A 17,553-nucleotide genomic window follows, 5' to 3' on the forward strand; every position below is an offset into this window, starting at 1 on the left:
GATGTGCTGAGGCCGACCTCAATCCATGTTGTACGCAGGTGCGTAATGAACAGTTGTCCTCCCAATTCATATCAGAAGTTCAGTTTAATGAAATTAGTATGGTTTGTCAGGTCTGATTTAGGCCCTGTTTAGTTTCCCACCCAAAAAATTTTCATCTATCCCATCGAATTTTTAGACACATGCATGGAACACTAAATGTAGATAAAAAAATAAACTAATTACACAGTTTGGTTGAAAATCACGAGACGAATCTTTTAAGTCTAGTTAGTCCATGATTAGACTTAAGTGCTACAGTAACCCACATGTGCTAATGACAGATTAATTATGCTTAATAGATTTGTCTTGCAGTTCCCAGACGAGCTATATAATTTGTCTTTTTATTAGTTTCTAAAATCCTCTCCCCCGACATCCTTCTGACATATTCGATGTGACATCAAAAAAATTTCATCTCTAATCTAAACAGGGCATTAGAATTTGTGGAAACTATGCCACCAGTTGACTGGGATAGCTTGCAGATCATAGAAACTCATTTTCCCTTGATCTGTAAGATAAACTCGTTTTTTCTTATATGAACTCATTATTCCATCGTATACGTATCCAGGCATAGGCAGCCAGCCAGCGCCCAGGCCTGCAGCGGCGACCAGCACTGACTAGCAGATGTGGATCTCACGTCAATTAGCAGCTCAATTAGCACAGGGGTAGATTCGTCCAGATTTTAGAAGAAAAAAAGAGAAAGAAGGAAAAAAAGAAAAAATGGTAGACAAAACAAGAAGTAATTGTTTTGGCCGCTGTTTTTACAAAAACAATGTTTTGGATGCTAGTTTTGCGAAGCCCATTGTTTGGGCTGCTAAAAATGCAACGCCTCGCCGGCTCTCGCGTCCCCGCGCCTGCCCGTCGCGCGGCGCTGTCCGTCGTCGAAAGGTCAAGGTGTCCACGCCGCAGGACGGCCGCATCTCCCGCCATGTCCGCCTCCGCAAGAAGTTAGGAGTAGAAATCTGCGCGAGAGCTAAGTTAGAATCTTTCTCCTCCTTCCTTTGTACGAATGTGCACATCAATGTGCACGAACTGTAGTAAGAACATTTTCGCTCGAAAAAAAAAATATAGGTGGGGGATTCCCCCACTGTTTCGGTCAAAAAAAGAACATTTTCGCTCTGCAGTCGATTGCTCGAGTGGGGGATTGGGGCCAATGTCGTGCTTCCATCCTGTTCGACGAAATGCTTCTATTGGAGTGGTAGTCTAAGAATCTATCAGCTATACCTAGAGTTTACAAGTTGAATGTAACTACAGGTATTACTGCTACTTCTTGCTAGTTTCACGAGTTTATTGCAGTTGCCAGTCTTAGGCCTTGTTTAGTTTGTAAAATTTTAGTTTTTTTTGCTACCGTAGCACTTTCGTTTTTATTTGACAAACATTGTCCAATCACAGAGTAAGTAGGCTTAAAAGATTCATCTCACAAATTTCAGGTAAACTGTGTAATTAGTTTTTATTTTTATTTTTATTTAATGCTCCATATATGCGACCAAAGATTCGATGTGACAGAGAATCTTGAAAATTTTTACGAACTAAACAAGACCTTACATACCCCTTTCCAGGTAAGTGGCACGACAAAGAGGCCAAGGTTGAGTGTTTTCTGCTCAAACAGGCATTTGTACGCTCAAGTCACCGTCGGCACAAAGCAATGCACTCTGGCTTCAGCTTCAACCATGCACAAAACTCTCTCCAAGGAATTGAAATACTCGGCTGGGCCAATGATTGTAAGTTATCAGCTCCTTTTATTTTGCTTGAGAAACTCTGACCTTGGTTGAAATGTCAATACCATTCCAAAGATAGTAAATCAATAACAGGGACTTTACTGGTTCCTTTATTAAACCGTCCCTTTCCCCCATAATACAAATGGAAGATTGCTCTAGTGAAAATGCATATCATTTCCACTTGTAGCATCATTGGAAACTAGATGATAAATTATCTGGTTAGGGCCAAGGACTTCAATGTGCAATTAGTTATCTATGACCCAATCAAATGTATATACTCTGTTTGGGTATTGAATTGTAGTTGGATTTCAGATTACATAGTATTATTTTCAAAAATTTCAGATTACATAGTATGAGGTACTCCTACTCTAAACACACTAGTTATTTCTACTAGATTGCGCAATCACTACAAATATGCATGCATTCCCGATTTCTTCACAAGAATAGACACGGTCTTATGCCTCTGATCATTGGCCAAACTGTGGTTGCAGTGAAAAGTAAAACAGAGTACAGTCATGTCCTAGGTTCAAATCTCCCTTTCTGAAAAATCAGTGAGTTTTTAGGACAGCATTTTTTTCAGTAAGACCACAATGGCTTGTAAATAGTCTGTCCACTGGAACTTGAACAATCTCAGGGAACCATACACTACATTTTCTTCAGATGATTCTACATATAAAAAACACAATGGTGCAGTGTACTGTCTCTCGTCCATGCAGCTGAAGGCAAGCTCTCCTTATAAGCGCGGAAGGTAGAAGATGAATTGTAGAAGATGAACTTGGACGTCATGAAGCGTCCATCAATCATTAGTAATTGCTGCCATAAGCATGGGGTTACTAGTAACTACAACCATAACCATGTGAGTTACTGGTAACAGCAGCCATAACTATGGTCATTACAAGTTCAGCCATCAATTACATTCAGTCCACCATTTTATTGCACATAACATCTAATATGGCCTTAGGATTTATTTGATTTAATTATTAAATAAAATATGGGTCATGCCCACATTAAATCTAATAGTATCTATGACAAGTAAATTTAGCAGCATCACATTCCATTATTCATGCCCACATTAAATGCTAGCTGCCGGTGCTCACTACACATGATAACCCAACTATGATAAGCCTTGTTTCTTAGGGCCCGAGCACCGGTGTCTTGCGAGTGCAATCGGTTGCACGGTACCCGTCTGTGATGGGGCCTTCTGCTGCTTCTTCAAACAGGCCATTGCAAGGGAGCAGGGCCTCAACTTCCAACAACGTGGACGAGGGGGGCTTCGCCACCGTTGAAGACTCTAGGATGGTCACTTGATCCACTCTCTCAAGAGTGTGGGTGCTGTGCACGGACGAGATGGTGGCCATGGCCATGACAACATGGAGGAGGAAGGCTGTGAGGTTGGCAAGCTTGGCCATTTCTTCACGGTTTGGTGATAGTAGTTTATTGTGAGGTAATGGTGGAATGGGTTGCTGGTCTAGGATTGGGAGGAATAACTTGTCTTTATAGGTGGAAATGTTGTTACTTGTTACTGAGATTTTATTTATGAAACTGCAGTGGAGTTAGTGGATGTGTTTAGTATCTATAAGAGGAGTTATGCTATAATAAATAAGCCTTGTTTGCTCAAATAAATCCATAGGAGTTTCATCCAGAAAAAGATTACCTTTTTGAAATGGCAGAGAAAGATTAACTTAGGAGTTGTTTGATGGAGTTACATCCAAAACTTGCATCCTGTCTATTTTTCTTCATTTTTTCAGCTCTCAAATAATAACTACTCAGAAAAATGGTCTCACCTAATCTGTGAAAACTTTTTGCAGTTTTTGACTGTTGAGGATGGAGTCTCTTGAAAGACCGAAGTATGAGTGCTTGCTGTTTGGTGTGTTCCCATCTTTTAAAAATCCAGAGAAATTGTTGTGTTTATTTCTTCATCTTATGGTATAATCAAATAATGATTTCTCTTTTTCTATTTCATTTTCAGATCTTGATGACACTTTGTATCCCTTCAGTGCTGGCATCAATCTAGTTTGTCACAAAAACATACAAGTTGAGTAATGATACTAATCGTTTTCCATGGCTCCATGCTTTATGAAGTGTTTATTGTCTGTAAATGTTAAAGAGACTGCAACTTTGAAATTTGGCCACCAGATTACATGCGGCACCATTTGCATATTGAAGAAAGTCATATTGCAGATATATGCCTGGACCTGTGCAAGGAATTTGGCACCACAATGGCTAGCCTTAAGGTAATCTTTACAATAACTGTCCTATTATTCTCCTTTCTAATTGTGTGATTGTTATTGTCTGCAGGTATTGGGCTACAAATTCGATAGTGATGAGTTTCATGCAGCTGTTCATGGTACCTTGCCATATCACAACCTGCGGCCTGACCCTGTTCTGAGGACCCTCCTACTTTCAGTTCCACAGAGAAAAATAGTATGAAAAACAACCAGTTTCTTTTCTGTTATTCTTCCTGTATTCTGAAATGATATGTTTTGAAAAATGGTCATGGAGAGCATTTTTATCAACCTAAATTTGGTTACTGCAGGTTATACAAACTCTGACAAAGTTCTTGTGGAAGAAGCTCTGTGCAGATTGGGTTTATAGGGTTGCTTTGATGGCGTGATTTGCTTTGAGACATTGAATCCTTGCACTGGTCTGAGCGAACTTGGTTGATCTGGATAAATCAGATGGGTTCAGACCCATATCGCCTATCCTTTGCAAGCCCTCCATTGAAGCTATAATTTGGATTGCAAATGTTGATCCCAAGAAAACAGTAAGGATTCTCATCTCTGAACATGAAAAAAGAACGCGTGTCTAACAAGAAGCAAGGATTGCCCCATTGGAAATTTTACATTCTAACTGTTTATTTTTAGATATTTTTTGACGACAGCGCCCTAAACATAGCTTCAGGAAAGCTGCAGACTTCCATACTGTGATTGTAAGACACTGCACATGGTCCAAAATTCCACATTAACTGTTAGTCATGTCCAATGGGAAAACTTGAACACAAAACTTTCTGAATTTTGCAGGTTGGCAGACCGACACTTGTTCCTGGGGCTGACCGTGCTTTGGAGAGCATCCATAACATGAAGGAAGCTTTACCTGAGATATGGGATGGTCAGGATTGGCCCGAGTCTGATGTTCTTGCTTCCACTGCTGTCGAAACTGCGGTGGTTGCTTGAATCTGTAACCCTATGGGTTATCCATTCTGTAATACCATGAGAGGAGTACCTACGACTTATAGTTTGAGTTTGGATATTGGATGCAGAAGGTGCACCCTAGCTTCATTGATGAAGAGATTGCACTCTTATATTAGTTCCAGCTAGTAATGGAACTGATCAGTTAGAGTAGTGTGAGCTGAAGTTGCTGAACAAGCATATGCAGTAATTTTGCAGATATTCGCATTCTTGGCGCAGCATTCTCTATGTACCATGATTGTACCTCAGAATAAAGTGACAATACTCTAACTCTACCAAACTTCTGAAGTTTGCATTCCCTTATTTTTCGATACATTGCCCTCTGAAAGACAATATAGTGCAGCTTTTAATTCTTGTATTCTTTAGCTTCGTCAGTTGCGGTTCAGTTGCATAATTTTCTGAGGCCTATGCCTAATTTTGCTCATGTTAATTCATTTTAGTAGTTAGACTATTGTATATATTACAACCGATTAAAATGTTACTCTCTCTGTTTCAAATTATAAGTCGTCTTGACTTTTTTGGTTCGTCTATTTTATTATGTATCTAGACATATATTATATCCAGATACATAGTAAAATGGATATACCAAAAAAAGTTAAAGTGACTTATAATTTCAAACGGTGGGAGTAATGATTTTGTTTGGTTTCAGAGGTAATGCAAATTTGCAATGAAATACTCTTTCTTTCTTTCTTTCTTTTTTCTGGAATTTTTGTTCTGTTCTGAAATAACTTAAACAGAAGGGTCCTTGTTGTAATTTGGTCAAGCTCTTAAACGCTGTACAGCGGATAGGATAAGGCCATAACAGAGACGCCGTTGTGCGGGAGACACAGAACGAAGTGAAGAGCAGCGGCGCAAAGGGAGCCATGCTCGCCTCGCCGGCGCTCACCGGCGCCCACTCCTTTGCGGCGTCCGTGTCCGGCAACCTCCTCGTCACCTTGCCTTCCGTACCCGCGCCTGCCCGTCGCGCGGCGCTGTCCGTCGTCGCCAAGGTCAAGGTGTCCACGCCCCAGGACGACCGCATCGCCCGCCATGCCCGCCTCCGCAAGAAGGTAGAAATCTGCGCGGGAACCAAGTTAGAATCTCTCTTTCACCTCCTTCCTTAGTACGAATGTGGACATCAATCAATGTCCACGAGTTCTAGCGAGGACATTTTCACTCTGTGTTCGAGTGCGCATTTGCGCGAGTGGTGGCTGGGACCTATAATGCCGTACTTGCGACCTGTTCGACGAAATGCTTCTCTTGGAGTGGTAGCCTAGAGTTCATGAATTGAATGTAACTACGAGTTTGACTGCTAGTTTCGCAAGTTTATCGCAGTTGTCAGTCTTACATACTGCTTTCCAGGTAAGTGGCACCACGGAGAGGCCGAGGTTGAGTGTTTTCCGCTCAAACAAGCATTTGTATGCTCAAGTCATTGACGATACAAAGCAGTGCACTCTGGCTTCAGCTTCAACCATGCACAAAACTCTCTCCAAGGAATTGGAATACTCAGCTGGGCCAACAATTGTAAGTTATCAGCTCCTTCTATTTTGCTTTAGAAACTCTGATTTTGGTTGAAATGTCATTCCCATTCTAAAGACATTAAGTCAGTAACAGAGAGTTTACTAGTTCTTGCTTAAATCATTCCTTTCCCCTTGTTCAAGTGGAAGATTGCTCTAGTGAAAATGCATAATTCTTTCCATTTGTAGCATCATTGAAAACTAGATGATAAATTATCTGGTAAGGACTAAGGACTTCAATGTGCAATTGATTAGACCCAGTCAACTGTATATACTCTGTTTGGGTACTGAATTATCGTTGGGATTTCATATTACATAATGTGAGGTGCTCCTTTAAACACAGCAGTTATTTGTACTAGATTGTGTAATCACTACATATATGCATGCATCCCGTTTCTTCACAAGAATAGACAAGATCTTATGTCTCTGATCATTGGCCAAACCCTGGTTGCAATGAAAAGTAAAACAGGCTCCAGAGTAGATAAGGTGAACAGACAATGCAGCCTTTGATATATTCACAATCGATAAATCCACTCTTTCATCAGTCATTTGTGGGCTTGTGGCACTTCATTATTTGCTTATATATACATAGAACAGCCATGGCCAACTTAATCAATACAGTTAAGTCTAGGTTCAAAACTCCCTTCCTGAAAAATCAATGAGGTTTTAGGACAGCATGTTTTTCTAGTAAGTAGTCTGGTTACTGGAACTTGAACAATCTCAGGGAACCTTGCACTGCAGATGATTCTACATATAAAAAAACACAAAGCAATTCGAAGTTGTGCAAACATTTTTACGATGACTCTTTTGATTTTTATCTACAATGTATTGCTTTGGTGTTGAATTTTGCTTATACATGATTCAAAATGACAAGATGAGACATGCTCTCGCAGATAGGCTATGATTTGTTTCTGACAGAAAATTGGCATTTGCTTCCAGGAAATAGCACAAAAGATCGGTGAGGTGATTGCCAAGTCTTGTTTGGAGAAAGGGATCACCAAAGTTGTCTTCGACCGTGGCGGTTTCCTCTACCATGGCCGCATCAAAGCTCTTGCTGATTCTGCTAGAGAGCACGGGCTTGAATTCTGAATCGTCCAAATGTTTGTTCATATCTCCAGGATCACCTGTAATCTTCTCTTTTCTCTCCATGTGTCGAACAGAGTTCTTTTGTAGTCATTCGCCTTGTTCTGCAGGGTGCAGAGATGGCCACTCTTTGATCATGCCACGTTTTTTTGTAATAGTCTTGTGTTCTCATGCTTCTCTACTTGATGTTATCCATTGCCCGCCGTCTGTACTCTGGTGCACATCATATATAAGTACGATAGAATGATACCCTTCGCCTTGCTCTGATGCTTCTCTACGATAAAATGATACCTTTTGTTTGGCTGAAAAGCCATAGCTGAAAGCATTGTTCGCTCATTTGTTGTGAGAGAAAAATATTGCTGAATGGCTAGTAGATTTGGCAGATAAGCTCAAGCGAATAGGGATTGATGATTGGTGAAACAAAAAGGAATAAGGATTCTGGTGATTGGTGAAAAAAAAGGGTACTCCAATAGTTCTTCAATTAGACCCTGAATATTGTCTCATCTATTCTTGGTTTCTCATTTATTTATGATTTCTCGCTAGCCAAAAACAAAGAGAGAGGATGACTCTCCAAACTGCTGACAAAATATAGAGAAACCGTTGCAAGATGAACAAGATATTTCCAAATAAGGGTTTAGAGAATGAGACTCTTGGAGATGCTCATGCTCATGCCATCAATAGAACAGCACGGCCCACTGATCTACTACCTGCTTGTGCGTATTACAAGGTCATTATACTGCACATCAGGTGTAATAGACTGAGAGCCCATCTACAGGAGTAGGATAACAACTAGAGCCCGCAAACGAGAATATGATGTGATTGTGATGCTGCAGAGTGTCTGCTAGACCTCATGTTGGAACAACCACACATCAAGTATTCAAGTAGCTTTTGGGCTCTTGCTCACAGCGTCACCTGTTGTACGTGCATGACAGCGTCGATCTATATTACTACTCGTTTCTTTACTGTCATTTTCCTGTTCTTCATCAATCAATCAGTGTGACTCGTAGTATTAAAATGTCATACAGTACTTGTTTATGTTGCCTGTATCTTTCTTATTAAATGTCTGCCTACTAACATGAAAGGGATACATAAATATGGATTGCAATAATATATTGGGCACGTGGTGATCCGCGTCATTATTATTGCACGTATCTGATCGTAACCCTGTCCCTTGATTAATGATCCATTCTTTCATCGCTGGATACACACTCCTGCTGTAAAAACGATGGCCTCACGCCATTGTATGAAAAGGGTACGAATACGACAACTTCTTTCACTCTAGACAAAGATGAGCCATGGTATTTTCTACTGTTGGTTGATTTGTTATGAGAGAAAAATACTACTAAATAGCTAACAGATTCAGCTGAGAAGCTCAAGTGAAATAGACTGAAGATTTATTGGTTCGGCACGTTGCTTATCTTCTGAATTTCACTGAAAAGATAGCTCGAGCTGTCATGTACTGCTCTATAGATTTATGAAACTCATGTGGTCCTCTTGGGATAGGATGGATGAATCCTGACGAATCCAAGCTAGAATAAGGCCTTGTTTAATCCAAATTTTTTTTAGATTTTGTCACTGTAGCACTTTCGTTATTATTTGACAAATATTATCTAATTATGGAGCAACTAGGCTTAAAAGATTCGTCTCGTGATTTACAGGTAAACTGTGTAATTAGTTATCTTTTTTTTTATCTATATTTAATATTTCATACATGTGTCACAAGATTCGATGTGATGGGGAATCTTGTAAAGTTTTGGGTTTATGGGTGTATCTAAACAAGGCCTAAGCACAGCGACCTGCATTAACTTGCATTTGGTTAATTTTCTTCATGCCGATCAGTTTCACCATCACGTCCTCTCACATCTTTGCATTTGCATTGTTTCTCAAGCAACGTGACAGGGAATCTTGAAAACTTTTTGCTTTTTGGTGTGAACTAAACAAGGCCGTAAAAGATAATAATGTGTTGGTAAGCAGCTATCTTATATCTGCAATTCCTGAAAGAGCTCTTCTTCCAAGAGAATATTGTGTGTCAGTTTCAAAAAAAAAAAAAGAATACTGTGTTGGCCGGTGCATGTGTCAAGACACTGACTAGTGGGCCCAACTGTCTTGTCCAGGTAACAGGATTACAGGAGACTGGAGATGTGTCGAGACACTGACTAGTGGGGAAGCCCAACAAACCCCGCAGCAGCCGGCGCAGGCAAAGATGGCGGACGTGAGCGGCAGCGGCTTCGGGGGCCGGCGACCGCCGGGGCTGCTGGCGAACGCGGCGAAGCGCAAGGACGGGTTCGTGCAGCTCTTCCTGATGGCGGGCGTCTTCATGATGAGCCTGCGGTCTCTGGGCCAGAAGCACCGCCTCCGCGACCTCGACGACGACACCGCCGACCTCCGCCGCGAGCACGAGGACCTCTCTCTCCGCGCGCGATGCCTCCAGGACGCGCTCCGCAGGGAGGCTGACGCCGACTCGTCCGGCGCCATCGCGTCCCACCTCCGCCGCATCTTCGCCGCTCACCCTGCGCCCGCCGCCGGCGGTGGCGGCGAGGACCAGTAGCTGGCTAACTCTTTTCTTCTCCGCGTTCTTGTTCTACGATACGTATATCTAGTGACTAGCGGTGAGACTATTGCTGCTGCCTCAAGATCCATGGCAGCGCACGCCATGTGTTTGGGGAAATGCCGCAATGCAGCTACCTTGAGATGTATTGTTGATTGAGACTTCAAACTTCTTCGCGTTTCGGATGGATCAATCAATGATCCTTTTATTTTACTTAACAAATAAAAGAAAAAAAACTTGTGTGCAAGTGCAATGTTGAAACGATCCTTGGGTTCGTTCGGCCAAGTGCTTTCCTTCATGGCCACCAAGACCAAGGCATATGAATACAGTGGGTATGAGAGCATTGTTAACCCGTGTACGGATAATTTAGACTCCACGGGTGCGGCTGTCGACAGGTACGTACCGGTTGCCATTTTAAACTGTGATGCGTTCATGAAAGATCTCTTCTTGCAAAAGATTCACATGGTCATTTCGTTGAGAGCTCTCGGTCGATGGACAGTTGATCATTCAGAAAAGATTTTTCCAGAAGCGATCGACAGTTCATCATTCAGAAAAGGATTTCCAGAAGCGAAAAAAATAAAAGAGAGAAAGAGCAAAGGGCTCACGCGTGAGCCATTGGGAGTGGGACGGGTCTCAACTCTCAAGTGGGCGGCGGGTGCGTGATGTGTTGAGACAGTAGAGGCCCAACTGTCTGTCCAGGTAACAGGAGATGGCGATGTCTGTGCGCTGTGGCGGCAGATGCAGCGGCAGCGGCACGGTCGTGTGTTAAACGCTCAAACCTGTGTGCAAGGTTGACACGATCCTTGGCTCCGAAGACCAAGTGAAGTGCCTCTTTCCTAGCCGCCATGGCAAATGGCACCACGCACGGCTGCACTTGCAATGCGTATTGCCAACCACTGCTGTGGCGTGTGTGTAAGATAGAAAGGTTTTATTTGCCCTGGACAAATGGCATGGCATGCGGAGGCATGAAGAAACGTTGAGAGGGCAGCTCTCGAGAAGCCTGATAACACGGCATCATTCCCTTGTGCGCGAGTAATAACTACTCCCTCGGTTAAGTCATTCCAACAATGTTAAAGAGTCAAAGCATTTTTAAATTTGATCAAAAACATATAGAGAAATATAAAGATTTATGTCATAAAATAGGTACACTATAAAAATATAACTAACAAATAATCTAATGATACTTGGTTGGTACCAAAAATATTATTATTTTACTATATAAATTTGGTCAAATTTGAAAAACTTTGACTCTCAAAGATTCTTGGAATGATTTATAATTTGGGACGGATGGAGGCAAGATAAAGTTTGAGAAATACTGAAGTTAACCAGCATCTCTTTTGGAGCTGTGTTCGAAAATATTTGCAGACGGCAGGCCGAAAGCAACGAGATTTGGACCGTGCTGCCACCGTAAACTTTGCGCCGACTTTTGGACTTTTTTTTACTCCGTGCGGAGTAAGCTTGTTGGTTTGGCCTAATCCACTTTATTTATGAACCAAACAGTACTGCAGCAATTGGCATCGGTTCTTTCGCTTTCACAAAGTTAAACACAATCAAGATGGCAAGTGCCATCCTAGAATCTAAAGAAAAAGGTTAGCAAGCAGCAGAAGTTACCCGTTTCCCCAATTTAACACTCAACTCTTCTTTTAGGACCTGTTTAGATTGGGAACGAAAATTTTTTGGGTGTCACATCGGATGTGTCGGAAGGATGTCGGGAGGGGTTTTTAGAAACTAATAAAAAAACAAATTACATAGCTCGTCAGGAAACTGCAAGACAAATTTATTAAGCATAACTAATCTGTCATTAGCATATGTGGGTTACTGTAGCACTTAAGGCTAATCCTGGAGTAACTAGTCTTAAAAGATTCGTCTCGCGATTCTCAACTAAACTGTGTAATTAGTTTATTTTTTTATCTACATTTAATATTCCATGTATGTGTCCAAAGATTCGATGGATGGATGAAAAAATTTTAGGTAGACAACTAAACAGGGCCTTATATATAAAGAAGAAAGTAGCTTAAGGTGGAAAAGATATTTACAGTTAGGTGGCTCAGTGACGTCACTGTCGATTTCTATTTTCGAGAGAATATACAGTGGCATCGTAGCCGTCACCTACATAAACTACTGGTAGATACGATGTATTATACTGTAATTACGTGTCGGATCGGATTTTGCTTGTTCAGGAGCAAACCAGGTACGAAAAAGAGAAGCATCTGGCAGTGGCAGCACATTTTGAATGCGTGGTTTGTTCAGCCAGCGTCGGACTCCACGGCGTGCCACCACGTGTGCATCCACGTTGTCGTACGCCGTCCCGTCGCGGTACCCAGCTACGGCCTTGTTTACTCCCCTGAAAATTTTGCAAAATTTTTCACATTCTCCGTCACATCGAATCTTTAGACGCATGCATGGAGTATTAAATATAGACAAAAATAAAAACTAATTACACAGTTTGGTCGGAATTGACAAGACGAATCTTTTGAGTCTAGTTAGTCCATGATTGGATAATATTTGTCAAATACAAACAAAAGTGCTACAGTGTCCATTTCCCAAAATTTTCCAGAACTAAACAAGGCCTAGGTGGCCAGGTCCGACTTCGTCTTTAATTTGCCTTTGGATCCAATCCAATCATCCATGCATGCATCCAGCTAGGATTCGAGCACGTTGCCGTACGTAGCCGATCACGGACGGGATGATCACCAACACTGCACACGCCAATGTGTAGTGTCGGCGTGGGAAAAAAAAAACGGTGAACAGTAACTCGAGTCGATGATCTGCTTGACCGTACACACAATTATGCCTGAAAACTGATGGCGTACTACCGCTGCGCGACGAATAGAACATAATGAGTAGTCATAGGACGAAGGAATAGCGATTCCCACTGTGACGTGGCCGTGGTGGGCTCGTGTCCTGCACCCTGCGCCGGCATCTCCTAGTCCGTCCGTCCAAACCGAACGCAACACGACACCGTACGTGCCGGCCCAGGCCAGGCGGGTAGCTAGGTGGAGCGGCCGTCCGAAGCCGAGAAGGAACATGCCCCGCGCCGCGCGTCCAACGATCCAACCGAGCCCGGACGAGCGTTTCAATATGGCGGTGCCCCCAATCGCAAGCACGCGTCGTGCCGCCCCCGCGGCCGAGGGAATCCCTCCTCCACAGATTCCACCGCCCGCGCGCGCAGGAACACGACACGACGCTTTGCCCCTTTCCGTCCGTGTTCTGTTCCACTTCCACCAGTCGTGGGCTCGCGGCGCTTGCTCCCCTGCCTCAGTTCGGCGTCGTCTCCGCGGCGGTCCGTTCCCGTGGACCCCGCCGGCGCGTCGCGTCTTCCCGCGCGCCGCCCGCCCTGCCTACCTTCCGTCGGCCGTCGTTCGGTATCGTGACGGGACGAGCCATCTTACTACTAGTACATGCGTGAGTTCGGCACGGCATGGAACGGGACGGGACTCTTGGGCTGACCGGTCTGCGGACGGTCCAAAGACGGACAAAGATTCGGATTGCCTCTGCCTCTCGTACGCTACGCACGCCGGCCGCCAAATGCAAAATTAATGGCACACCGATGGAGCTCGGTGAATGAAGAAGCTGGACCTCGTGGCGCCCGGTAACAGTACAGTTCCGGAAGGTATTCAAATTCATTCAAACGGCTTCGTCACGTCAAGACGGCGCCGTCGCTGACGGCCGCCAGGGCCTACCTCTAGCTGCAGGTCGTACACGTACGTACGAATGGTAGCTTCGCGTGCTCTACCCATTCGGTTCTCCTCCCGGGTCCCGGTCCCTGGGGGAGCTCTATTAAACGCGCGCGCGCGCGCGGCCGGCCGTGCACTGAACCCGACGGACAAGCCGATCGATGCATGCGCCGCGGTGAACGACAGGTGGTGCACCGGAGGGAGTTGTTGGAGCCAGCAAATGGCGAAGGCCAAGCCACGGCCGGCGGCGGCCATCCTTCTTCTGCTCATCAGCTTCCTGGCCGCCGCCGCGGCTGGTGGTGGCTCGGACGCCGAGACGACGGGCGGCGGCGGCGGCATGGTGGGCGTGGACGGCACGCGGTTCGTGGTGGACGATGGCAGGCCCATCTACTTCAGCGGGTTCAACGCCTACTGGCTGATGCTGGTGGCGTCGGACCCGGCGCGGAGGGGCAAGGTGGTGGCGGCGTTCCGGCAGGCGGCCGACCACGGGCTCAACCTCGCGCGGACCTGGGCGTTCAGCGACGGCGGCGACACGCCGCTGCAGGCGGCGCCGGGCGTCTACGACGAGGCCATGTTCCAGGTGTCGCTAACCGTAACCACCGTACCGTAACGTGCAAACCCAAGCCGCCACGTACTTGTCGTGCGTGCGTGTCGAGGTGGTGGTGTTGTTAACAGCTACTAACGAATAAAGAATCTCTATCGTTGGGTTTTCTTCGTTTCTTGCAGGGTCTGGACTTCGTGGTCGCCGAAGCCAGGCGGCACGGCATCTACCTCCTCCTCTGCCTCACAAACAACTTCCACGACTTCGGCGGCAAGCGGCAGTACGTGCAGTGGGCCAGGGACGCCGGCCACCGCCTCGCCACCGACGACGACTTCTTCAACAGCACCGTCGTCAAGGACTACTACAAGAACCACGTCAAGGTAGAGTATATCTCGTTCATATACGTACGTATGCATCACCATGGTCACGGTGTCCGCCAGCATCCATGCATGTCGTCAGCAAACTTTTTTTTTTGTTGTTGTTTCTTCCATCTTCCATGCATGTTCACAGTTTCTGTTGGCACGTACGCATGCAGACGGTGCTGACGCGCGTGAACACCCTCACCGGCGTGGCGTACAAGGACGACCCCACCATCCTCGGCTGGGAGCTCATGAACGAGCCCCGCTGCGACGCCGAGCCTACCGGCGCCATGGTGCAGGTGAGTTCACGGTCACCACCCTCCTTCCTCCACGATCCATCCACTGCCAATCAGCTAGCTCGTGCACCACGCGGAATTATTCAGCGCGCCAGTCGTGCTCTAGCTACCCTCACATGCAATGCACCCTGATCATCAGATCAAATCAAATCAAATGAAAATTGGAATAACCCAAAGACCTGGCCGGCTGGCCGGCCGCAATTATAACGCTGCTGGCTGCCTGTGTGTCGACCGACGATCACCTACGAGCCACATGATCCACCGACCACAACCATTCACCGGCCATGGATTTGACTTGACCTGACTTTCACCGCGCATGTATGCAGGCGTGGGTGGAGGAGATGGCGCCGTACGTGAAGTCCATCGACGGCGAGCACCTGGTGACGGCGGGGCTGGAGGGCTTCTACGGCGCCGGCGCGCACGAGAGCAAGGACCTCAACCCGTGGGGCATCTACTACGGCACCAACTTCGTCGAGACGCACCGCGCGCGGGGCGTCGACTTCGCCACCATCCACCTCTACCCGGACGTCTGGCTCTGGGGCTCCGCCGCCGACGCGCAGCTCGCCTTCCTCCGCAACTGGACGCGCTCCCACGCCCGCGACGCCGACCTCTACCTGCGCAAGCCGCTGCTCGTCACCGAGTACGGCAAGTTCCTCTGGGAGGGCGTCGCCGGCGCCAACCGCACCCAGAGGGACTACTTCCTCCGCCTCGTCCTCGACTCCATCTACGACTCCGCCGCACGGGGAGGGCCGCTCGTCGGCGGCGCGTTCTGGCAGCTGCTCGACGGCGGCATGGACACGCTCAGGGATGGATACGAGATCATACTCCCCGAGGATCGACTCGCCGCCACCATCATCGGTAACCACTCCCGCCAGCTGGCCCAGCTCAGCCTCGTCACCTTCACCGGGGAGGACGTCGACATCGAAGCGGCGGCGCTTCGCCGGAGGAGCAGGAGAAGCCCGCATAGCAACAGGAAGATACGCGTACGCAGCGTGGGTGGTCCTAGTGATAGTGATAGTTATTATACACAAACACAACGGTTGTTGCACATACTCTTGGTTCGTTTCATGTCTTTGTTCACATCAATTTCTTCATTGTTCAGTAGTGTATAGACTAGAGAAAATTTTAATGTATACTCCACTAGGTAAAAAAATATATACTAGTTAGGTGATGTGTGTGTGTGACAGGTTGTTCTAGAGGTTAGGGTAGACATAGGCGAGTATATAGAGTATACATGTTTTTTTTTTCTTTGAGGACAAATGGCAGGTGCTCCGTTCTTTCATTTTAGAGATATAAGAGGAAGAAACAAAATTTACAAGAGGTGGTCAAAATGGAAAGGAACAGCAGCAGATAGAGCCAAGCCAACAACAAGGTTAATTTGCCTGAAGTACTACTCGCCTTGCTGCATATATCTTTCATTGTAAAGGATTTATTTCGTTCCGGATGTTCCGGACCATGTATGTTGTTCCCTGTATCATATATAGATGCTCACCAATTCTGTTCGTTAAAAAAAAATTGAAAAGATGTTCAGCAATTCTCCAGGTTTGTTGCCTCTGGCTGGTTGTCGAGCCTGGTGAAGTTACACCCCTTCTTTTCTTGTTCCCTGTATATATAGCTTAGATGTCAACGAATTCTGCAGCTTTCTTGCCTCCAGCTAGCTGGTTAGGGAGCCTGATGAAGTTACACCAACGGGCTGTTGTGCTCTTGAACAGACACAGACTTCCCTGGAGTAGCGTGCACAATTCACTGTCAGGTGATGAGCGGTTTCATCATCTACATTCCACATCTTGCAGAGAACTGAGACCATACTCTTTCATTTTTCAGTCAGCTCCCCAAAATCCCAAGTGATGCTGTCCGTTTTGTCAGTTAGCCTGACGCCCTGTAGGTCGGACGCCCTTCCACAGCAGAACCCACAAGGCCAAAGGAGAAAATGAGTTTTAATACCGCGGCTCACTAGGAGGCACACTAGGGGGTGGGGGGGGGGGGGAGGATTACAGTGAAGGCTCGGTCCACCCTAGTAGAATGACAGGGAACAAACTCCTTCAGCTCCTATAGCCGTCACTTTTTTCAGCTCTTCATCCATTTCTTGTTCTGCATCGACGCCGCTAGCTTCTGATGTTTCCTCCACACCAGATTGAATTAAAGCAAGATGGTGCAAGAGTGTACAGTTAGAATATACTTGTCCAAACAAGCTGCACATCTCTCGTTAAAAAAAGGGAGAGAGAGCTGTGTATTCTGTACCACTAGTACATTTTCATACTGGATGGTGGATGCTATAAAAAAAGAGGTGTACTAGTGCTAAATACTTGAGTACCGGTGTAGTTTTCATGGGCATGTGAAGTCGCCGTTTCATTTTCCAACAAAAGCAGAGGCCGGAAACCTAAACAGAGGGAAAAACCATTGCGCAAAATCTGAATATTTCCTTTGAAGAGACAATCCACCTAGACTACCATCTCTCAGATTCGTGAGTTGTGTATCAGAATTGCAGTTGTTGACAGACAGCAATTCATTCTCTATATTGCTGGAAGATGAGAAATTCAACGTTTATATCTTCCATGCTACAAAATCTTGTACGTTTGATTGATTTAACTCCTTCAATGTAAAATGTCCGATT

General features: G+C 45.5%; 3 protein-coding genes and 1 pseudogene across 3 annotated transcripts; all 4 read left to right on the top strand.

Moving 5' to 3' along the window:
* Positions 631–5,297, top strand: LOC8079690 (annotated as a pseudogene).
* Positions 5,718–7,783, top strand: LOC8079691 (50S ribosomal protein L18, chloroplastic). The gene is made up of 3 exons (XM_002463549.2): positions 5,718–5,988; positions 6,281–6,442; positions 7,375–7,783. The coding sequence occupies exons 1-3, from the start codon at positions 5,803–5,805 to the stop codon at positions 7,522–7,524; spliced, it is 498 nt and encodes a 165-aa protein (XP_002463594.1). The 5' UTR covers positions 5,718–5,802; the 3' UTR covers positions 7,525–7,783.
* On the top strand, positions 9,512–10,313 carry LOC8079692. The gene has a single exon (XM_002463550.2). The coding sequence runs from the start codon at positions 9,722–9,724 to the stop codon at positions 10,064–10,066; it is 345 nt and encodes a 114-aa protein (XP_002463595.1). The 5' UTR covers positions 9,512–9,721; the 3' UTR covers positions 10,067–10,313.
* On the top strand, positions 13,845–16,473 carry LOC8079693 (mannan endo-1,4-beta-mannosidase 3). The gene is made up of 4 exons (XM_021458926.1): positions 13,845–14,323; positions 14,470–14,664; positions 14,820–14,942; positions 15,266–16,473. Exons 1-4 carry the CDS (start codon positions 13,964–13,966, stop codon positions 16,049–16,051), a joined length of 1,464 nt encoding a protein of 487 aa, XP_021314601.1. The 5' UTR covers positions 13,845–13,963; the 3' UTR covers positions 16,052–16,473.

This window comes from Sorghum bicolor, chromosome 1 (genome assembly GCF_000003195.3).
Source record: "Sorghum bicolor cultivar BTx623 chromosome 1, Sorghum_bicolor_NCBIv3, whole genome shotgun sequence".
Classification (NCBI taxonomy): domain Eukaryota; kingdom Viridiplantae; phylum Streptophyta; class Magnoliopsida; order Poales; family Poaceae; genus Sorghum; species Sorghum bicolor.

What these genes read in the sequence shown, in the direction of transcription:
- LOC8079693 (XM_021458926.1), top strand. Translation starts at nt 13,964, where the DNA reads ATGGCGAAGGCCAAGCCACGGCCGGCGGCGGCCATCCTTCTTCTGCTC. An exon ending in ACGACGAGGCCATGTTCCAG is followed by an intron (nt 14,324 to 14,469) that starts GTGTCGCTAACC and finishes CGTTTCTTGCAG; the next exon opens with GGTCTGGACTTCGTGGTCGC. An exon ending in ACTACAAGAACCACGTCAAG is followed by an intron (nt 14,665 to 14,819) that starts GTAGAGTATATC and finishes GTACGCATGCAG; the next exon opens with ACGGTGCTGACGCGCGTGAA.
- LOC8079692 (XM_002463550.2), top strand. Translation starts at nt 9,722, where the DNA reads ATGGCGGACGTGAGCGGCAGCGGCTTCGGGGGCCGGCGACCGCCGGGG.
- LOC8079691 (XM_002463549.2), top strand. Translation starts at nt 5,803, where the DNA reads ATGCTCGCCTCGCCGGCGCTCACCGGCGCCCACTCCTTTGCGGCGTCC. An exon ending in ATGCCCGCCTCCGCAAGAAG is followed by an intron (nt 5,989 to 6,280) that starts GTAGAAATCTGC and finishes ACTGCTTTCCAG; the next exon opens with GTAAGTGGCACCACGGAGAG. An exon ending in ACTCAGCTGGGCCAACAATT is followed by an intron (nt 6,443 to 7,374) that starts GTAAGTTATCAG and finishes ATTTGCTTCCAG; the next exon opens with GAAATAGCACAAAAGATCGG.